General features: G+C 33.7%; 1 protein-coding gene across 1 annotated transcript in view; it reads left to right on the top strand.

Moving 5' to 3' along the window:
* The first annotated feature begins 3,009 nt into the window (after positions 1 to 3,009).
* Positions 3,010 to 18,944, top strand: part of LOC148273534 (gamma-tubulin complex component 2-like) — a 90,866-nt gene continuing 74,931 nt past the window's right edge. The window contains exons 1-12 of the mRNA XM_088238565.1: positions 3,010 to 3,150; positions 3,380 to 3,547; positions 3,917 to 4,064; positions 5,240 to 5,420; positions 6,775 to 7,070; positions 7,388 to 7,516; positions 8,754 to 8,927; positions 10,285 to 10,462; positions 11,582 to 11,870; positions 12,105 to 12,220; positions 16,246 to 16,420; positions 18,524 to 18,692. Coding sequence (XP_088094691.1) covers positions 3,110 to 3,150; positions 3,380 to 3,547; positions 3,917 to 4,064; positions 5,240 to 5,420; positions 6,775 to 7,070; positions 7,388 to 7,516; positions 8,754 to 8,927; positions 10,285 to 10,462; positions 11,582 to 11,870; positions 12,105 to 12,220; positions 16,246 to 16,420; positions 18,524 to 18,692 — 2,064 coding nt within the window. The 5' untranslated portion in view covers positions 3,010 to 3,109. The remainder of the gene's footprint in view (positions 3,151 to 3,379; positions 3,548 to 3,916; positions 4,065 to 5,239; positions 5,421 to 6,774; positions 7,071 to 7,387; positions 7,517 to 8,753; positions 8,928 to 10,284; positions 10,463 to 11,581; positions 11,871 to 12,104; positions 12,221 to 16,245; positions 16,421 to 18,523; positions 18,693 to 18,944) is intronic.

Below are 18,944 nucleotides of genomic sequence, written 5' to 3'. Positions count from 1 at the left end.
GTACTGCGGTTCGCAAAATAATGATTCTGCCTACGCGCGCTATTTTTGAAAACGGATGAAAACAGTCAAACAGATTACTTTGGCCGAGATGTTCAGATGCAAGCAATGACATTCTTTTATAGTACCTACGGTACGTACATACAATACAGCATAATGTACAGCACTTGTGACTACGCTTAACATGTAAAAGTATTGTTGTTTCATTTAAATAACGAAAAGCCCCTTTTCTTTAAAAATGTTTTTTTCGTAAAAAATCCTATTATCCTAATGTTTTATTATCCGAATGGGGTCCGGTCCCAATTGATTCGGATAGTTGGAGTTCTACTGTACATTCATACATCTTTTTAGTTTGTTCGTATTTACATCACTAACTGTACTGTATATATGTACATTACCAATACTGTAGAGCAATAATTGAAATGGGAAATTATTATAGTTGTGAAAAATTATATTAGTAGTTGGCGAATCTGACTGGTTAACATGCAAAATATCTTTGTAAACTCAATCGAATAAGAAACTTCAACCCTACAGGAAATTGAATACGAAAAATGTTTTCTTACGCACGGTAAAAATTACAGTATTAAACTGTAAGTTTCTTGAAAATGTACGAGAAAAAGAAAAAAAATATTTTAATGAAAAAGAACTGCTTTGAATGACGTTACTGGTTTATATGAATTAACCAATGATAAGAGAGCTGTGAAAGATATCTGGTTTACCTACCGACAACGGACCAATCGGTTGCACTGACCGATAATAAGTGGAAGTGAACCTCTGACGCCACGTGCGGAGTAATTTCAGAAATACAACATAAAAGTTTTAAAAAAATGTTTGGCTTAATTTATTAGTCCATTAACAAACAGTTTTTTTTTTAAACCACCGAACTTCCTTATTGCTCAGTTTAAGCCCGCGCTGTGGAAGCAGAATGACCGTTTTCACACTACAGCAAAAATTCACCTGGCTCGATAAAAAAACATAGGGTGGATTGACTTTTATTGTAAAATAATTAATTTAAAAAAATACTTTTTATAAAATAATTAATTTAAATAACTTTTTTATTAATTGGCAGGTAAACGGACAAACGAGTACCTACACCATGATGTTGATTATTCTCCACTCGATTTCTTTTAACAAAATACAAAACCTATACAAAAACGGAAAAAGGAAATAACAAATAACTATCCTCCCACCCTAATAAAGAAGTTCAGTGCTAAGAGAAATTGGATATCAAAAAAGTATTTTTACACGCGGTAGAATTTAGAGCATTCATTTGTAAGGCGAAGTTTGTCTAAAATTTATGAAAATATAAATAAAAATTACCTGCTTTAAATGACGTCACAAGTTCTTCTTAATCAACCAATGATAGAGTATTGCGATAGATTTCCGGTTTCCGGGAAGCCAACCCATCAATCAAGACAACTCAACAAAGAGAAAAAATGAAGCCAGGTGTGGAGTAATTAAAAAAATACCAAACTTAAAATAAAAGGTATGAAATACATTGAAACGACGTCATTTGCAATTGTGTCTTTTTTCGTTGGATACGACGATATAGAGATGACACTCAATACAAATCCGAGTTAAAAAGTCGTCCCCAATGGAGAGAGAATGGCCAGCGGGGGGTGCAAGTTTAATCACGTCATATCACATTGGTAACATTGACTTTGGTAAGCAAAACACCTCAATGGTGAAATGAAACATTCTATACCCACACTTCTTGAAGTCGAACCAGAGGATGGATTGTGGGGTCTTCCACAAACTTTTAATTCGGGCAAAGAAATTATTAGTATTCACTAAATTATACTGCAATAAAGCGACGACGGTTTAAAGTTTAAACTATAAAAAGAATAAATAAAAGAAATATGGACAAACAAGGAGATAGTGGGAAGGAAAAAAAGGAAATTGATAAGGAGTGGTGAATGAAGGAAAGTAGGAGTGAATAATATATATCACCGTATTATGTTATGCTGTAGGGAGGTAGTATACTTTTTTGTTCAAGGTGCCAGACTTTGGAATGAGCTAACTCTTTACGTAAAAAAATTACCTACTCTGGCCACGTTCAAGAAACGCCTGAAATATTACTAAATATCTTTAAATTCCTAGCCACCCTTTATAAAAGTTTTAAAAATGTCCTCCTCTGTCCCGATTCCTCTTCCTGTCTCCTTCCAAACTCGTTACCTGAACCCACATTTCAATATAATAAAATTGTATTAAGTTTGTGGCTTGCAAGCTTTATCTCCTCATTAAAAAACGATCTGTTATTTTGGTATTTAATATATCTGTGGGTTTATTCATACATTTAATATCGATACTTTTTAATACATTTTTTTAGAATAAATTTTTGACCAAGTATTCTTTTAACCAATTGGTTTTTTGAATGACTACCTACTAGATTCAGTTCGTTGACAGGAAGATACTGCTTTTAGTTTTAAGTCCGCCAAAGTACGTATTCTTTGTGCTTGAGGATTTAAAATAAATAAATCAATATTACTAAATAATTATGTTGCATCTTACTCTGTATGAAAATAAATCTGAATTCCAAATAACATTAGATAGGTGAGTACATTTTTTTACAGGTTAAGGGAAATTAACAGTTATTGAAAATGAGAAATTAATACTAATGAAATAATTTAAAATAAAGTAAGCATGTTTTAAGTAAGGTACTTGTATAGAAATTAGAAAAAGTGAAAAATCCTATAAAAGAACCAAGTACTTATTATTGTAAAGAATTGTAACATTACTGGACTAACTGAATCTATCCATGGGAATAATGAAATGTTTTCCAAAAAATATTATTCAATATTATGTAACAATAAAATTTTGTTTTAATATTTTGTAATAATTTTGATGGAATATTTTATGAACTCTTAAAAATTGTACTGTGACTGCCATCTACTGGGCTAATATATTAATTATTTACAGATTCCTGCAACTGTGCTGTTATCGTTTACGGTTGGTAGCCCATGAAAAATAGAGGCAATTTTTCTTTCTTGATTTACCCAACCTGGGTGCGCCATGTTCGAAAATTAAACTGTCATTCGTTAAATGGAGCCAAAACAACAAAAAATATTCCAGTTTTGTTAGATAATAATAAGTTAAGAAATATTTTGAAAAAATGATGCACACTGTGATTCAGGAGCTTTTAGAAGCCTTAGGGTAAATATAAATAGCTTATTTGTACAATGTTGACGTTGGGCACTGTACTGTCAAAAATATGTAATTTTTAATCATTATTCGCAACTGTAGCGTTATAGTTTATTTATGTGTACATCTAATGATTTAAAAAATAGTATTCTTTATGTCCAGTTGCAATTTTTTAAGAAATTTGACCTATATTATCAAATGTCAACATTTATCATAATTGTATAAATGCTTGCTTTTTTAGGTGTGATTTATCACCAGATGTAATTTTGGAGCACATTCAGAATAATCCTAACTACGGGAATGGAGTTTGCTCTTCAAAACAGACCTACGAGCATGCAATCAAGCTCTCACACAAAACGGTGAATCCTAAAAAATTCATGCAGAAGTTTGAAGAAATGAAAACAAGGAAGTAAGTTTTTTCTCCGTAAATGCTACAGCCTTTATTAACAATATATTTAAACGGGTTCTCACTAAATTTAGAACAAAACTTTGCCTTGATATAGTACATATTTCACTCACAGATTTACGTTTAAACAAATATGCTCCCCGCACTTTGCAAATTATATTTGTGCTATCGATAATGATATAAAATGCCAAAGCACTTTTTATTTGGATCCTCGTATTGAAGCAAGTAGTTTTTCTTAAAGTAATAGTTACTTTTTTTCCTTATTTCAAGGAAACATGTTTTTTTCCGGTTGAAACGTAACTCGTTTAAGCTTCAACTATACTAATATTGATAAAAACTACAAATAACTAATTGATAATTGTATCGTTACAGTGTTGATTCATTAGGCCAATTAGTATCCTTGCTTTACTACATACTGAGAGATGACAAAAAGCTAAAGAGTCCAGGAACTAAACCAAAAACAGCTCCAAAGCCGGTTATTACTGACAAAATGTACTTTACAAAGGAGGATCTTCCGCAGGTAAACTTCCAAATATAAATTTTGTTCTTGTTTTTAATTATAGCAGGTATGGGCACTAATACGAGATCGATCAACTCACAATTATTTTTATTTAAAACATTCAAGTTTTTACAATGTACCAGTCTCAAGAATGTAAATACGATGAAACCGGTGACTAGTTATTCCAAATTTGTGGATTTAAATATTGCTTATCTTCAAAACTAACCCGGAATCATGTGAGGCTTATCACTAAAGCTCTTACAGGGCCCCGCAGATTGAATAAACACCTTGCTTTAATGAATCTCTATTAGACTTCTAGATATAGGTTCTCCGGTGAAGATGAAACGCCGTTACACATGTTATGGGAATGTGATGTTTTATATCACAAGAGAAGCCGCATTATGTGCTCGGTAGACCACTGATCAAACCCAAGAATGCGAGAGCACTATTACAAAATTAGCAGTTTACAACGAGGTCCTGGTCCCGACCGTGATGCATGGGAGCGAAGTATGGACTTGGAAAAACAGGGATGAAAGTAGGCCGAATGCTGTCGAAATGCGATCTCTCAGGCAAATGTGTGGTACAACTATGTACGATAGATGCACAAATGCTGAGATCCGTACATTATGTAAGGCTGAGACAAGCATTATTGACAAAATCAAGAAAGGAGCTCTGCGCTGGTTTGGACATGTAGAGCGAATGGACAGCGAAAGAACGGTAAAGAATATTTACAATGCGAATCTTGATGGATGCAGAAATAGAGGAAGACCGAGAAAGACATGGCATGACCAAATCCAACAAATACTTAAAGATGGACATGTCAAAAGTCGGAATAATCGGCGCTCGTGCATGAGAATATATATGAATGTAGAGGAAGCGAGATCTGTATCCAAAGATAAAGTGATGTGGCGTTTTATCCTCTCTCCCTACCCTTACGGGGAAACGGCGTGATGGTTTGTTGTTAAAATAAATCACAAAGAAGTCCAGGTGTTGCTTAACTAGTTTTTTTTTTTTTTTTTTTAAAACACATTATATCATGGTGCAAAGAAATTCAAAGTATTTTTTAAAATCAATTGAACAATATAGTACTTTGTATAATTTAGATTGAATCAATTACTTATCAAACTGTTTCCCTTCAGTGTGTCACATCTTATTTTTCTTCAATTATTTCTTAAATTTGTTTTTATTTGTTGTAGATCAGAAACCAAATTCAGAAGGTGGTTGATGAACTAAAAAAGTGCCCTAAAACCAACCCAGAAGACAGTTGGGGACGGAGTGGTCGACTAGACCTCCCCAGTATGCCAGCCTGGTTGAGTGAACGCACTGCTTTATCCTGGGACTTTCCTAACGATACCTTTACTATTTCTGCTTCAATTGGTAAATCAAATTATCTTCCGATTATATTTTCAAGTATCATTGACGGGTAATCCAACACTGCTTAAGACAAATTTGACCACTTAAGAGAAGAGAGATAAAAAAAGTATTTTTTCACTGTGTTTTCAATAAAATTATGGCAATTAATTTTATTTAACATTTTTCATTCATTCAATTATGTGTTTTGATATATTTCCTGTTTCCGGGAAGTCATGTCATATATTTTTTATACATAAGGGTTTGCTTTTTAAATGTCAGGACAACTCCCCGACAACAACTAGTGACGTGACGGGCGGAGTAGTTTCAAAATTACAAAACTTTAAAAAAATCATAGCGATGATAATACGGTAAATAAAAATACAAACACATTAAAAAAAGATAATAACATATCCCTAACTCTGTTAGGCCAAGATAGTCTATTAACCAAATAAATTGAATTTTTTTTGAAATCTTTGTTTTGTAAATGTTTTTTTTTGTTTTTACTAGCAATATTTAAATATATGTATTGCCCAATGGCATATCTGGATTACTTAGGTAGTGATGTTACATACACGGTGATGGATTCCCGTCGACGATATTCTTTCATAATTGCCGACCTTAGTAGTGTAGGAGTTAGGTCACTTGGCTCACGCATGGAAGGTTTCGGGTTCAATTCCCAAAACCAAAATTTTATGCGATTCTTCTCAAGCCTGGGTGTTCTGTGCTGTAATTCACCTCTGTAATTGGGCCTCCTGGCTTCTGAGTTAATGTGAACAAGAACAAAAGACTCGATACAAGAAATCAATGAAAATCATCACATTTTTATAAATTCTTCAATTATTCAACTATTAACTCTCTTGTGTTGAAAATGAAATGTTATTTTTATTTCTATAAATTTATAAATGTGGATAAGATTAATCCGAATTAATTTACTAAAGTATTAGGCTTAGACCTACTAAGCATTTTTGAAAATATTTTTCAAATTCTGTCCTACTTAAATCAACAATATATTTAAGTCCAAATCTTTCTACACAAATACTTAATTTTACATTTTACTTTATGCTTACTTTTGTTTAAAAAATTCATTCAAAATTTATTAAAACGTCCTTTTCACTAGGACACGTTCTAAGGAGGACTGTACAGTATTTTTTTTCTTTGTTCACATTTCACGCAAATGTTTTATTTGCTCAAATGTAAAATACCTAAATAAAATGTCGATCGAGCATTTTGACGGTGCTGGCTATGGGTCTCCTGGGGGTGTCTGGTGATGTCCGCTTGCTCCACTTAGGAGCGGATGTGGAAAAATAAAGAGAAATTCTAATATGTACATTAATCTGGTTCTTAGTGAGCGATATGATAACTAATCTGCACTTTTTAGCTGCGATTCCAAAAGTGTCTCAGGAATCCATCTTAATCGACGATCTGCTTTACTGCCTGGAGGGAGTTCCTGGGAAGTACATCGTCCCCCAGCCCCTTGTGGAAGCCTACGGCCCGAGGTATTTCGAAGTCAGTGATGAGGTGGATGAAGCCCTGAGGCACATCATCCGCCAGCTGCTTCCCCTGGCCTCCCACTACTCTGTAGTTCGACGCTTTATAGAGAACAGTCATCTTGGTTCTGGAAAGGTGATACACGCTCTGGTGTATGCGATGGAAATCTTGCTGAAAGATTACTATGTAAGTAACCTGTATCAACATCATTACTAAAATTAAAATCCTTTATTAATAAGTTTTATTTGTGTCTAGGCAGATGAAGAATACAGTTCTGTGTGTGAAATAGGACCAGAACCCTAGACAAGTGTTTTCCACTCGATGACTACTCTCGGGTAAAAATCCTGGAAAAGTAAATCAAATGGGGATAAGTCCGTCTCGTAGTGTAGTGGTTGGCGCATTCGCCTACTTTAAAACTTTGTATAAATTTTAACAAATAAAAATATGTCAATTTTAACTCCGTCAAAAGAAAATAATTTTTACAATTACAATTTTTTTTGCAGGTTGTAGTCGCCCAATTAGAAACTGAACAAAATGCTGGTACCCTAAATTTACAAAAGCTGTGGTATTTCTTAAGACCAATAATGCATACAATGGAAATTCTTGCCAATATATCAGCTGATATTCGAAAGGTTTGAACAAAAATCATAATCATTTTTACATCAGAAATATTTATGTATTTACATATGTGTTTCTGATGAATTGTAGGTATTGTAAACAGATAGAAGATGATACATATCATCATGATCGTAGATCATCGACACATGTGATTTTCTTCAACTTTATATGCGGGCGGTTAAAACTTTTTTTGACACTTCATGTCAAGTACAAAAGCATATCCTTTGATACTTGGGCTAGATATACACGGTGTTTCAGGGCCAGACTGTAAAACTTCAGAGGATAATTCCTCATTGTAAACTTTTAAAAAAATTATAATTTTTTTTTGATAAACTCAAAATGGAGAATCCTTAATTTCTCGGACTAGCATCCCTTCCACAAACCCCTACCTTTCACCTACACAGACGCTTTCCTTGTCCGCGTCTGGTGCGTATCGCTTCATTGGTCAAATATATTTGTTTTCTCATTTTTTGTAGGGGAGAGGTGGGGGTTTGTAAGAGGAATGCTAGTCCCTGAAATTAAGTATAAATAATAATAAGATTTTTTTTAAGTTCACCATGAGGAATGTTCCTCTGAAGTTTTGCAAGCTGGTCCTGAAACACTGTATATTTTTTTTTTTTCTTTCAAACCTGGAATTCAAAACCTTTTCAAGATCAAATATTTTAAAAGTCTAATTTTTCGCATTTTTCACACATCCGTTGATGTTCTACGATAAATATAAATTATTATATTTTATTTAAATTGTTTTTCTTCTTCTAAGCTGTGGATCGTGATCACTATGAACACTTCTGATTAGTCTGTTCCACTCTAGCCTGTCCTCAGCCCGACGAACTGACTCATCAAATTTTAGCCCCGTAGCCACCTTTATTTGGTCAGTCCATCTATATGGGATTATACCCCAGCTTCTCCTACCTTCAATTCGGCCAGACATTATTTCCTTCTCTAGATTTTCTGGCTCACGTCTAGCAATATGTCCAAAGAAAGACAGTATCCTTCTCAAACACATCACTGATAGACGAGTTGTAATATGGAGCTCTTCCAGGATCGATGCATTCATCCTTCTGGCTGTCCAAGGCACACGCAGCAGCCTTCTCCAACACCACATCTCGATTGCATCGATCCTCTTTGTTTTTATAATTGTAATATAAAAATTGTTATAGAAGATACTTATTTCTAGCTGTGTAATTATTATTTTTTGAGATTTCAATAAGAAAAAACATTTCATTAAATCTATTGGTTGTGAATTTTTAGAGTGATGCTCGCAGTGGAGCCGTCTTAACTCTCCTACACGAGCAAACAAATGCTTTACTGGGGGACACCAAGGCACAAGATATCTGCCTATTCCTTACTCAGAAGGCCAGTCAGCCGTACATGCAAATCCTGCATCAGTGGATCTACAAAGGAAGCATAGATGATCCATTTCAGGTAGATACTTTAAAGGTTTTATCTAAAGAAAAGTTTATTTGATGTAATTATTGAAAAATCAAAACAATCGTATTTGAAACAATTTCCAAAATCTAAAGAAACGACTGATCCAAAAATACACAAAAAAGAAAAAATCATCTAGTTTTAAAAGTGAATGCTTAAACTAATGAATTAATACATAGACATCCATATATAATATTTCCTTCTCAAATACTCATTTTCTGTCTATACGTATCATGTAGGTGTATGTAAAGTACGTGTTACCACATGTTTGCACTAGTTCGTCACCCGCGTCAACCACAGTCAGACTTCCCGGCGTAAACGGAAAGCCACCCTCCCGAGCAGAGCCAAAAGGCTAAATCGGAAGGCAGGGGCACAACTGCACCGACTACAAGTTAACCTCAATAGCCCTGAAAAGGACTTTCCACCCGGTCCAAGTGCTCAAGATAGGTGAAGGTAGCCGGCGGGCAGAGCGGAGCACACACAGGGCGGAAAGACGAGTAAAACGCATGTTCACTGTTTAGAGACTGGATCTCAACTGATTTATTATTTCACAATTACACCATTTTAAAGCGTTACGTGTCAGGCTCGGCGGAGCTAGCCGTAACGCTGCGCCGAATTGCCCAGAGTGGAGGAGATCGCACTACCCTCACCACTCTAGTAACCCTGATGGCCACAATTTTATGTGATTTTCCTCAAGGCTGGGTGTTCCGTGTTGTTATTCTCCACTGTAATTGGACCTCCTGGCCTGTTATGGTGCATATAAAATACAATTTACATAAATGACCGGTGGTTAAAAGATTATGCAGATCAGGAGTGCAACTTTATCAAGTTGTCTATCTTCAGATACAATTTCAGAAACACCAACTTTAAACTGAATTTCTAAAAGAATAAATGACACCTTTTCAAACATTTTTATGGACATCGGACATTTTTTTTTGCATTCTTATGATTTACTCAAATATATCAGTTTAGAAGCCATTTTCTTTTAGTCGTGAAAAATGGTCTTAGAAAATGGGAAACAAGCTGTGGTAGAACGGGATTCGAACCTTGGAACTTCTAATCCGGAGTCTGCAACACTACACACGGGATCACAACCTAACACAATTGTTATATAATTCACCCATCTTCCCTTTTTAAAAACAGTCTTTCTTTCTCTGTTGATATATCTACTTTCTTTCCTCCTTTTGTTTACGATTACACACTTAATGTAATAGCAATGATTATTATTAAGATTATATGTATGATAGTTGCTGTATTAACTTTATGTACATTTAAAATGTTTACTATGAGAGCCCTAAATATCTATATGTTTGCACTTCAAATTCTAATTTATTGATCTTCAACTTATTTGTAGGAGTTCTTAGTCGAAGATAATGAAGTCTTCAAGAAAGAAGATCTTCCTCTGGGTTACTCTGCTGATTACTGGGAAAAGCGATACACAATTCAGAGGGATAGAACACCAAAATTTCTGAATAGACTAGCAGATATAATATTGAGGACTGGAAAATACCTCAATGTTATAAGCCAATGTGGTATGTCTCCTTTAAATCAATTGTAATTTGTCTCTTTGTCCAGGCGGATAAAGGATACAGTTCTGTGTGTGGAATAGAACCCTGGATAATTTGATGGCTGCTCTCAGGTAAAAGTCCTGAATACGGAAATTAAGTGGAGATAAATCCTACTCCTTGTGTATTGGTCGATGTGTTCGTCTACCATTCTTGAGGTACTGGGTTTAATTTCTGGAAGGGTGGATGTTAAATATTGACTTTAAAGGATTTTGAACCGAAATTTTCCATTGTTCCGAGACTGGCACCTGAAGCGTAAGACGGATCACCTTCCTTCATGTAACAGCTGATCGAAATGTGCTGTGTTTCGTTTACCAATTCAGCACCCTATCCACCACTGGGTTCGGAAGGAGGATAATTATGGTTTTTGTCTGTTTTCTTACTGTTATGTTGGATGTTACAAGACATCCCACGCTTTTGACATCTGAATTTTCTTCCCTTGCCGCTCCTACCAGAGGTTGGTGACCATCATTCTGAACTCGTCACGATCCTGGGCCAGTTTAATCAGCGCTACTGCATCCGGCACACCGAACCACTGCCTAAAATATCTGAACCATGATGCTCATTTTTATCTCATACCCCTCCTCCCTCTATTTTTCCTTCCACAATAAGTTGGAGAAGTGTATACTTCTCATTGCGAACAATGTAACTAATGTACGAGGCTTTTCTTCTTTTGACAGTGGTCAGTAACTCTGAATAAGATTGATTATTTTACTTTTATGAAATTCACCTGACTAAATCATAGCACTTCCTGTTTCTGTGTTCTATGTGAATAGATGGTGACAAGATAACTAAAAGAATTTGTTAAATTTGAATTAATACTAGTTCTTAACAAGATAATGAGTTTTGTAACCTGCCTCATATAATAAATCTGTTTCGAGACAAGAATTTCATAATTGTTATTAACTCAACAGTCTTCTGTTAACTGCTTTGGTAGATTTGCAAGAATATATTATGTTTCTCCCAAAATTGATAAAAAACACATAAAAAACAAAAACTATCCTTCAAAATTTACTTCTATAATGCTCAACCAATAATCAAATCATGTAAACTTGCAAGTTCCTATTTTTTCCTTTTCTATTGCAGGGAAAACAATAACCTTGCCTGATGCAGAAGAAATAAAATACACACTGAGAGAACAACAGTACGTCACAGCTATTCAGCGGGCTTATTCTTTTGCCAGTAAATCACTCTTAGAGCTGCTGATGAAGGAATATGATCTCATGGGGAGGCTAAAGTCTGTGAAGCACTATTTCCTCATGGATCAAGGCGACTTCATTGTGCAGTTTATGGACGCCAGTGAACAAGAATTGAACAAAAATATTGATGATATTATACCAACGAGATTAGAATCACTTCTAGGATTATGTTTAAGGTGAGTTTATGAGCTCTATATTATTGTCACCTTTTTCAAACCAACTATCTTTGTCACTCACCTATACCGCGCAAACACAGACTAGGGAATAAATGTACCCCTCTCTAAATAAATGTTTTATGATGTACATACCATACTTTCATATAAATACTCAAAAAATGGTTTCTGTTCTTTTTCATTGAAATCTTTTCTAGATGAGTAATGCTTACATATATTTTGGTCATTCTTTTGCAGACTTTCAGCGGCTAACCATGACCAATATAATGAAGATATGAGAACTGAGTTACTGACGGATGATTTACAACTTCAGATGTCCAAAATATTGTCAATTCAAACTCAGGAAGAAAAAGGTACGAGTCTACAGTAATAACTCAAGTGGCTTTGTTTTTCTCAGCGCATAATCTTTCAATCTCTCTCACTTCTTTTTAATATTCTTCACAACCCTTGCGCTCTAAAATATCTTGCTGAGAATTTAATTTACCTTTCTGATCATGGTCTTTCGCTTCACTCTTCCTTCATTCCTCGACATACCGCATCATTTTTCAGCTATTCCTTTTCGTTCAACGTGCTAGGCTTTGGAATGAGTTACCTCTCCATAAAAAATGCACCTTCTCTAGCCACTTTCGAGAAACGCCTGAAATATTAATATATATCCTCAGAATCCTGAACTCCCTGTATTTTATTGTTCTTTTAAAATACATATTTTTATCCTTTTTCTTTCTTTGGTACCACTTTCTCTCTCCTTCCAAACTCATTATCTAACTCTAAATTCCTCATCCTTTAATATATATAACCTAATGTGCAAGCCTTATCTCCCCATTAAAGAACAGCTGTTATTTTTAATACATTAGGTTTATTTTTTCATGTACGTATCTTTTGATAATTATTTTCGTCTTTTAGTACAAATTTTTGACCAACTCTTCTTTCGACCAGTCTGTTTTTCGGTTAGCTGGAAGATATTGCTTTTAACAATAAGTCTGTCAAAGTACTTATTCTTTGTACTTGAAGTTTTAAATAAATCAAAATAAATATGTTGCATATTATTCCTACGTTACATTATATTTTAATTTCAAAACACATTCCCAATATGTAACAAAAAAATTTTTTTTTTAAAATCATTTATGGGAAGATTGCGAAATGAAATTGATGTAAAGAGTAGTGTTCTTAACAATCATATGTCCACACATAAATTACTGTTCTTCTATTCTTTTTTTATGTAATGAATGAGAAATTAAAAAAATACAAATTCTTCCAAGTAAGGCGATGAGGATTATACTCAAAATAAATATCTATTCTAATGTAGAAATAATGCACAAAGAAATTGGCTTGCCCACAGTAAAGCAGCAAATTAAATATAATGTAGCAATTTTTATACATAAAATAATTAAGGGGATGAATAAAATAAAAACAATAATAAAATTTAACCAACAATGTCATACATATGAAACAAGGGATAAAAAAAAGATAAGATTACCAGTGAGGAGAAAAACATAATCTCAAAACTCATTGTACAAGGGATTGAAGCTGTACAATGAGTTACCTGAAGAAATAAAGGAGATAAAAAAGATCGAAATATTTAAAATTAAATTGAAATAATATGTTATTGTGAAATTTTGATATAAAAATTTATTTATTTGACACTTTATATACATATAAAGGCGGGCATATTGCCTTAAGGCAATTTCTTCCTATCTACCCAAACCGTTCAGTTTGAGAAAATTATAAACACATGGACCTATTGAATCTTTCAATTTCATACAAAAATTAAAAACAAAGATTAACAAAATAAAAATATATAAAAAAATAATTTACACTATACTATGAAGAAAGGAGAGGGGATGGGAAGGAAAGAAAAAGGATAAAGGAACAATTTAAATATAAGATAGTGACATTTCAATCTTGACTTAAATGTAAATAAAGAAGGGGTGTCTCCTAACATTAGTGGGTAGATTATTCCACAATCGAGCGGCCACTACTGTGAAAGAGGAGGCAAGAAAATTAGAGCTATGACAGGATATTAAAAGGGTTCTCTCGTTACTAGAACGAAGAGATAGTCTGTGTTGTGAAAGAGGTTGGATGAGCTCTCTCAGATAAACGGGCAAAGTGGGATTATTTAAAATATTGTGAAGAAGTGATAGAATGTGAATGTTTCTTCTATGCCTGATACTGAGCCAGTGTAGTTGCGTGCGATACTCGGTTATGTGGTCAAATTTGCGAAGATCAAAGATATAACGAATACAAATATTCTGCAATCGTTCTAACTTATCAAGTAATTCAGAGTTAGCATCAGCATACATCCGCATAGTCAGTTCAATAGTCATTCATAGTTAAGTCAATCAAAATTGTAATGTTATTAAAAGTTTATATTAGTTCTTAAGATGTCATGAACTAACTTAATAAAGCATAAATAAATAAATAATGTTTAGTACTTCTCATATTTGGTTTTCTTCTTTACAAAACTGTAAAACCAATTCATGTTTGTCATTGAATAATAAGTTGAATCTACTTCCATTAAATTTTTAATGTGAATAAGTTCTCATATTGCATACTTTTTATACTGTCACCAGGGACGCGATTATGAATGGCTATCTTCATCGGTATATACTGAGACGGTTTAAACTTATATCGATATTTATTTATTTATTTATTTATTTATTTACGGACAAAGTCCATTATAAACATTACAATTAAAAGAAATTTTTACAAAGAAATAAAAAAATATAAGGAACAGAAATAAGCAGCAAAGACAGATGATAGATTTTTAGATTATGTACATGAATCTTCGTCGGTAACCGATAATTGGACATGTTTATAAAAAAAAATTGTAAACATATTCTATTTTTCATACAGAAAACTTAATTTATCTTTGTAGATAAAATTTAAGATAAATTTTAACTTCCCATCAATTTCAATGGGAAGTTAACAAAGTTTTATCTTCAGTTATCTATAGAGTAAAGTAAAAGTGAATTTTCTATGTACAAAAAAAACAAACAAACCCTCACGCCGTTTCCCCATAGGGGTAGGCATAGAGGATAGAACGCCATAACACTCTATCTTGGCATACAGACCTCGCTTCCTCTACATTCATACATCTTCTCATGCACGCACGCCGATTATTCCTACTTTTGGCATGTCCATCTTCAAGTATTTGATTTCTTTCTCGGTCTTCCTCGTTTTCTGCATCCATCAACATTTGCATCCTAGATCCTTTTAACCGTTCTTTCGCTGTCCATTCGCTCTACATGTCCAAACCAACGCAGCACCCCCTTCTTGATTCTGTCAATAATGCATGTCTCAGCCTTACACACTTCACGGATCTTGACATTTGTGCACCTATCATACATCGTTTTACCACACATTCGCCTGAGGGATCGCATTTCGACAGCATTCATCCTACTTTCATCATCATTTTTCCAATTCCATACTTCGCTCCTATATATTAGAGTTGGAACTAGAACTCCGTTGTGAACTGCTAGTTTAGCCTCCTGCGATAAATATTTGTTTGCCAAAGTAGATTTTAGTGCACCGTTCACCCTGTTCCCGGCACTCACCCTCCTTTCAATATCTTTCTCGGCCTTTTCGTCCCTAGTAAACATACTTCCCAGATACACAAATTCTTCTACCTGATTGAGAATATCTCCGTTCACGCTGATCTCACATTTAGTTATATTTTCATCCCTTTCAATAATCATCACTTTCGATTTATCAACATTCATTTTATCAATTTTCTATGTGAAAAATTAAATTCTCATATTTGTTTGAAACTCCTTCAATTATAGATTACCAACAAAAATACTTAAAATTTAGATAAGTTTACACATTTTCATACAAAAAATTCGATTTTATTTTATAGTCAGTTAAAGATAACTCTGTTAACTTCCCATTGTAATAGAGGCCCATAGATGATGGATGCTGTGGGAAACGTTAGCAAGAACGACACACAGCATTATTACCTAGAAAAATATCAGTATCTGAAAGGTCATAAAATATTAAGATTAGTTAATTATTAAAGTTTTAGGGCGGATTCTGAAATAAAGGCCAGAATTGAAATTGCGAGATCAACCTTCTATAAAATGCAGAAACTCCTGTGCAACCGAGATCTGAGACTAAGCCCAAGATGTGTGGAGTGGAGCGTTGGACTCTTAAAGTTTAGCGGGGTAAGGGACGAAAAGAGCATCATGGCTTGGAAATCTCAGACAGTGGTTCGGTGTGCCGGATGCGGCAGCGCTGATTAAACTGGCCCAGGATTATTAAATTAAGAATTATTTAATATGAAAATATTCATTCTCTAGTTTTTTATGCGTAATGGTTTCTAAATATATGTACAATTGCCAAAAAGTTTGATAGGTATAACGGTAATTATTTTTTTTTGCAGAATTTCGTCTTCACAAAGATGACAAGCTTTCTCTCACTGGCTGGGAGTCATTCACTTTTGCTGTTGAAGTAAAGTGGCCGGTGTCTCTCATACTAAACCAAAAAGCAATCACCTGTTACCAGATGATATTTAGACACCTCTTCTACTGTAAACATGTGGAAAGAATGCTCTGCAGGTATAAATATAACATTATGATTTGTATATCATTAATTATCCAATCAATTATGTACATATTATTATATCGTGGGTATACTGGCAAAAAACTTTAACTCTCAAATCCCTGTTTTGAGAATTCAAGTATTTAAGTTTTGTTCCAATTTCACTCTTTTTATCTTATTTAAATATAGTGCTCATTTAAGAACATGTTTTTAATGTTTCCGTTTCTTAATTTTATATTAAGTTATTTAAAGCATTAAGCCTGAATAAAATACCCGGTATACTACTTAACCTTAAATTTATTTTTAAAACTACAGGTATATAAAATTTAATGTGACTTAGTGTATTTTAACAGTTTGTAGATCGATAAAAAATTTACAAAACTGTATCATTAAGTCAAATCTGCATATTTTCGAGTTAAGGTTTTTTGCCAGTATACCCACGATAGTAAAACGGATATTTTGGCGTTTTCTGTTAAACTTCAAATAATTTATATGTGTGTAAAACTTGTATATCTGTACTGTTACATACTTTTTTTTTGTATTGAAAAGAAACTTTGTTGTATTGCGCGTCCTACTGAAGTAAAAACGGATTTTACTCTTCCCTGAAATGAATTGGACGTTGAAATTGGAATTAATGACTTTTACAAATTAGACTGGCGATATGTTAAAATTGAAGAATGTATCACAGTGTAAATATTTCACGCTGACAAGTTTCAGTAGTTGTGTTCACAAATAGTCGTAAATCATATCTCATCCATCTTAGCCCAATGAAAATCAACCTTATTTATTAACAAAGCAGACCGACTATACACTATTATTATTGTTATTTATTTACAATTTAATTTTATTTACATTTATTGAGACACAAGTCCCAACTCCAATTAAATGTAGCTATGCAGAAAGCAGCCGGTCAACAATTTTGAAAAAATGGGGTATAGATGTTATCGGGTGGAGTAAGGGCAATTTTATGTTCTTTTAAAAACAGCCAGGCTGCTTTCATACAATAAACTGTAATAATCACCTTCTGAAAATAGTGTTGATCACAAAAACGACATTTCTCAGTTTGCAGAAAACACCTACAGCACTAAAAAAATCTTATGGGAAAAAAATGCTAAAAATAAAATCTTATGCTGATGGGAAAATTAATGCCTCCAGAAATTTAGTTCTCTTAAATAAATTAAATTGGATGAATATATCAGAATTTTATTTTTTATAAATTCAGTCATTTCAATAATACCTGTAGTAAAAAGACATGTTTTAAGTTTCAATACAAAATGTCACCTCATACATTCAAAGTTTGAATGAGGTATCATTCAATATTAGATCTGGCTGTTTTCTGCAATATGCTAATTTTAGTATTTGTGATCAGCCAGACTTAAAATATCCTGACTTTTCTATGCCTACCGGTTTCGAGACACGTATCAGCATGTTGGTTTTATACTTTTGTGCAACTACTATGGTGAAGGTGTATAATGGGATTTGCATGTTTGATTAATTGGCATCCCGGCAACGAAACGGGTTAGTCTCGAAACCAGTAGACATAGAAAAGTTGGCAAGTGGTTATATACAATTATTTAGTAACATTTAACTTAATATACATTGAATGAGGAAGTTCAGTGGTTTTAAAAATTAAAAAATATATATATATATATTTTTTAGTGGACTATTAAACTAAGCCAAAATTTTTTTATGTATCATATTATCAGCACTATGATTTTGTATTTTTGAAATTACTCGGCGTGTGATATCTCAAGTTCTCTTCCCCTTCTTCTCGATGCGTTCTGCTTGTGATTCAGAAGAACTAGTGACGTCGTTCAAAGCAGTTAATTTTTATTAAAATATTTTTTATTTTCAAGAAATTTTGCGGTATAATTTAATGCTCTCATTTTTACCGCATGTAAGAATACATTTTTAATATCCAATTTCCCGTAGGGCTAAACTTCCTCATTACTGACCGCTTTCGTCTGTTTTACCATTCTTTCAGACTATTGAGCAATGAGTTTGAGACACTAGCCACGGGACCACAATCCTATTAGAAATTGATATCCCGCACATTCCCACAGAGGTTGCATTTTGACCGCATAAATTTTATGTTATTATAATTATTTCAATATTTTTAGAGTATGGCTGTGCAACAAGGTGGCTAAACGGTTCAGCGAAGCTCGGCAGTATGGAGCTGCATTCGCCCTGCGCCAAAGAATGCTGAGCTGTTTGCAGAATCTCCAGTACTACATGTGTGTGGAGGTCATAGAACCTAACTGGTCCAATTTCATTGCTGGGCTCAATAAGGTATGTAATTCTGAGTCAGTATTTTAAGTAACCCAACCCCAGCGGGAACTATCTTTAGACAGTCTGAAAAATTGAGCCCCATATGCGGTAACTGTCTTCAGACATTTTCGACTTTATAGGCTGATACTTTGATAAGTACACGATAGATGGCCAAATGTTTATATAAATATAATGATAATATTTTTATGTTGGTAAGTGACATCTCCAGATCATTCTAAGAATTATATTTGTTAATGTTATAAAAGGTTTCCA

The sequence above is a fragment of the Micrasema longulum genome, unplaced genomic scaffold (genome assembly GCF_059751315.1).
Source record: "Micrasema longulum isolate JH-2025_06_02 unplaced genomic scaffold, ASM5975131v1 h1tg001921l, whole genome shotgun sequence".
In the NCBI taxonomy this organism is placed as follows: Eukaryota; Metazoa; Arthropoda; class Insecta; order Trichoptera; family Brachycentridae; genus Micrasema; species Micrasema longulum.
Note: the sequence above shows the minus strand (reverse complement) of the source record. Positions and strands in the feature narration are given on the sequence as shown.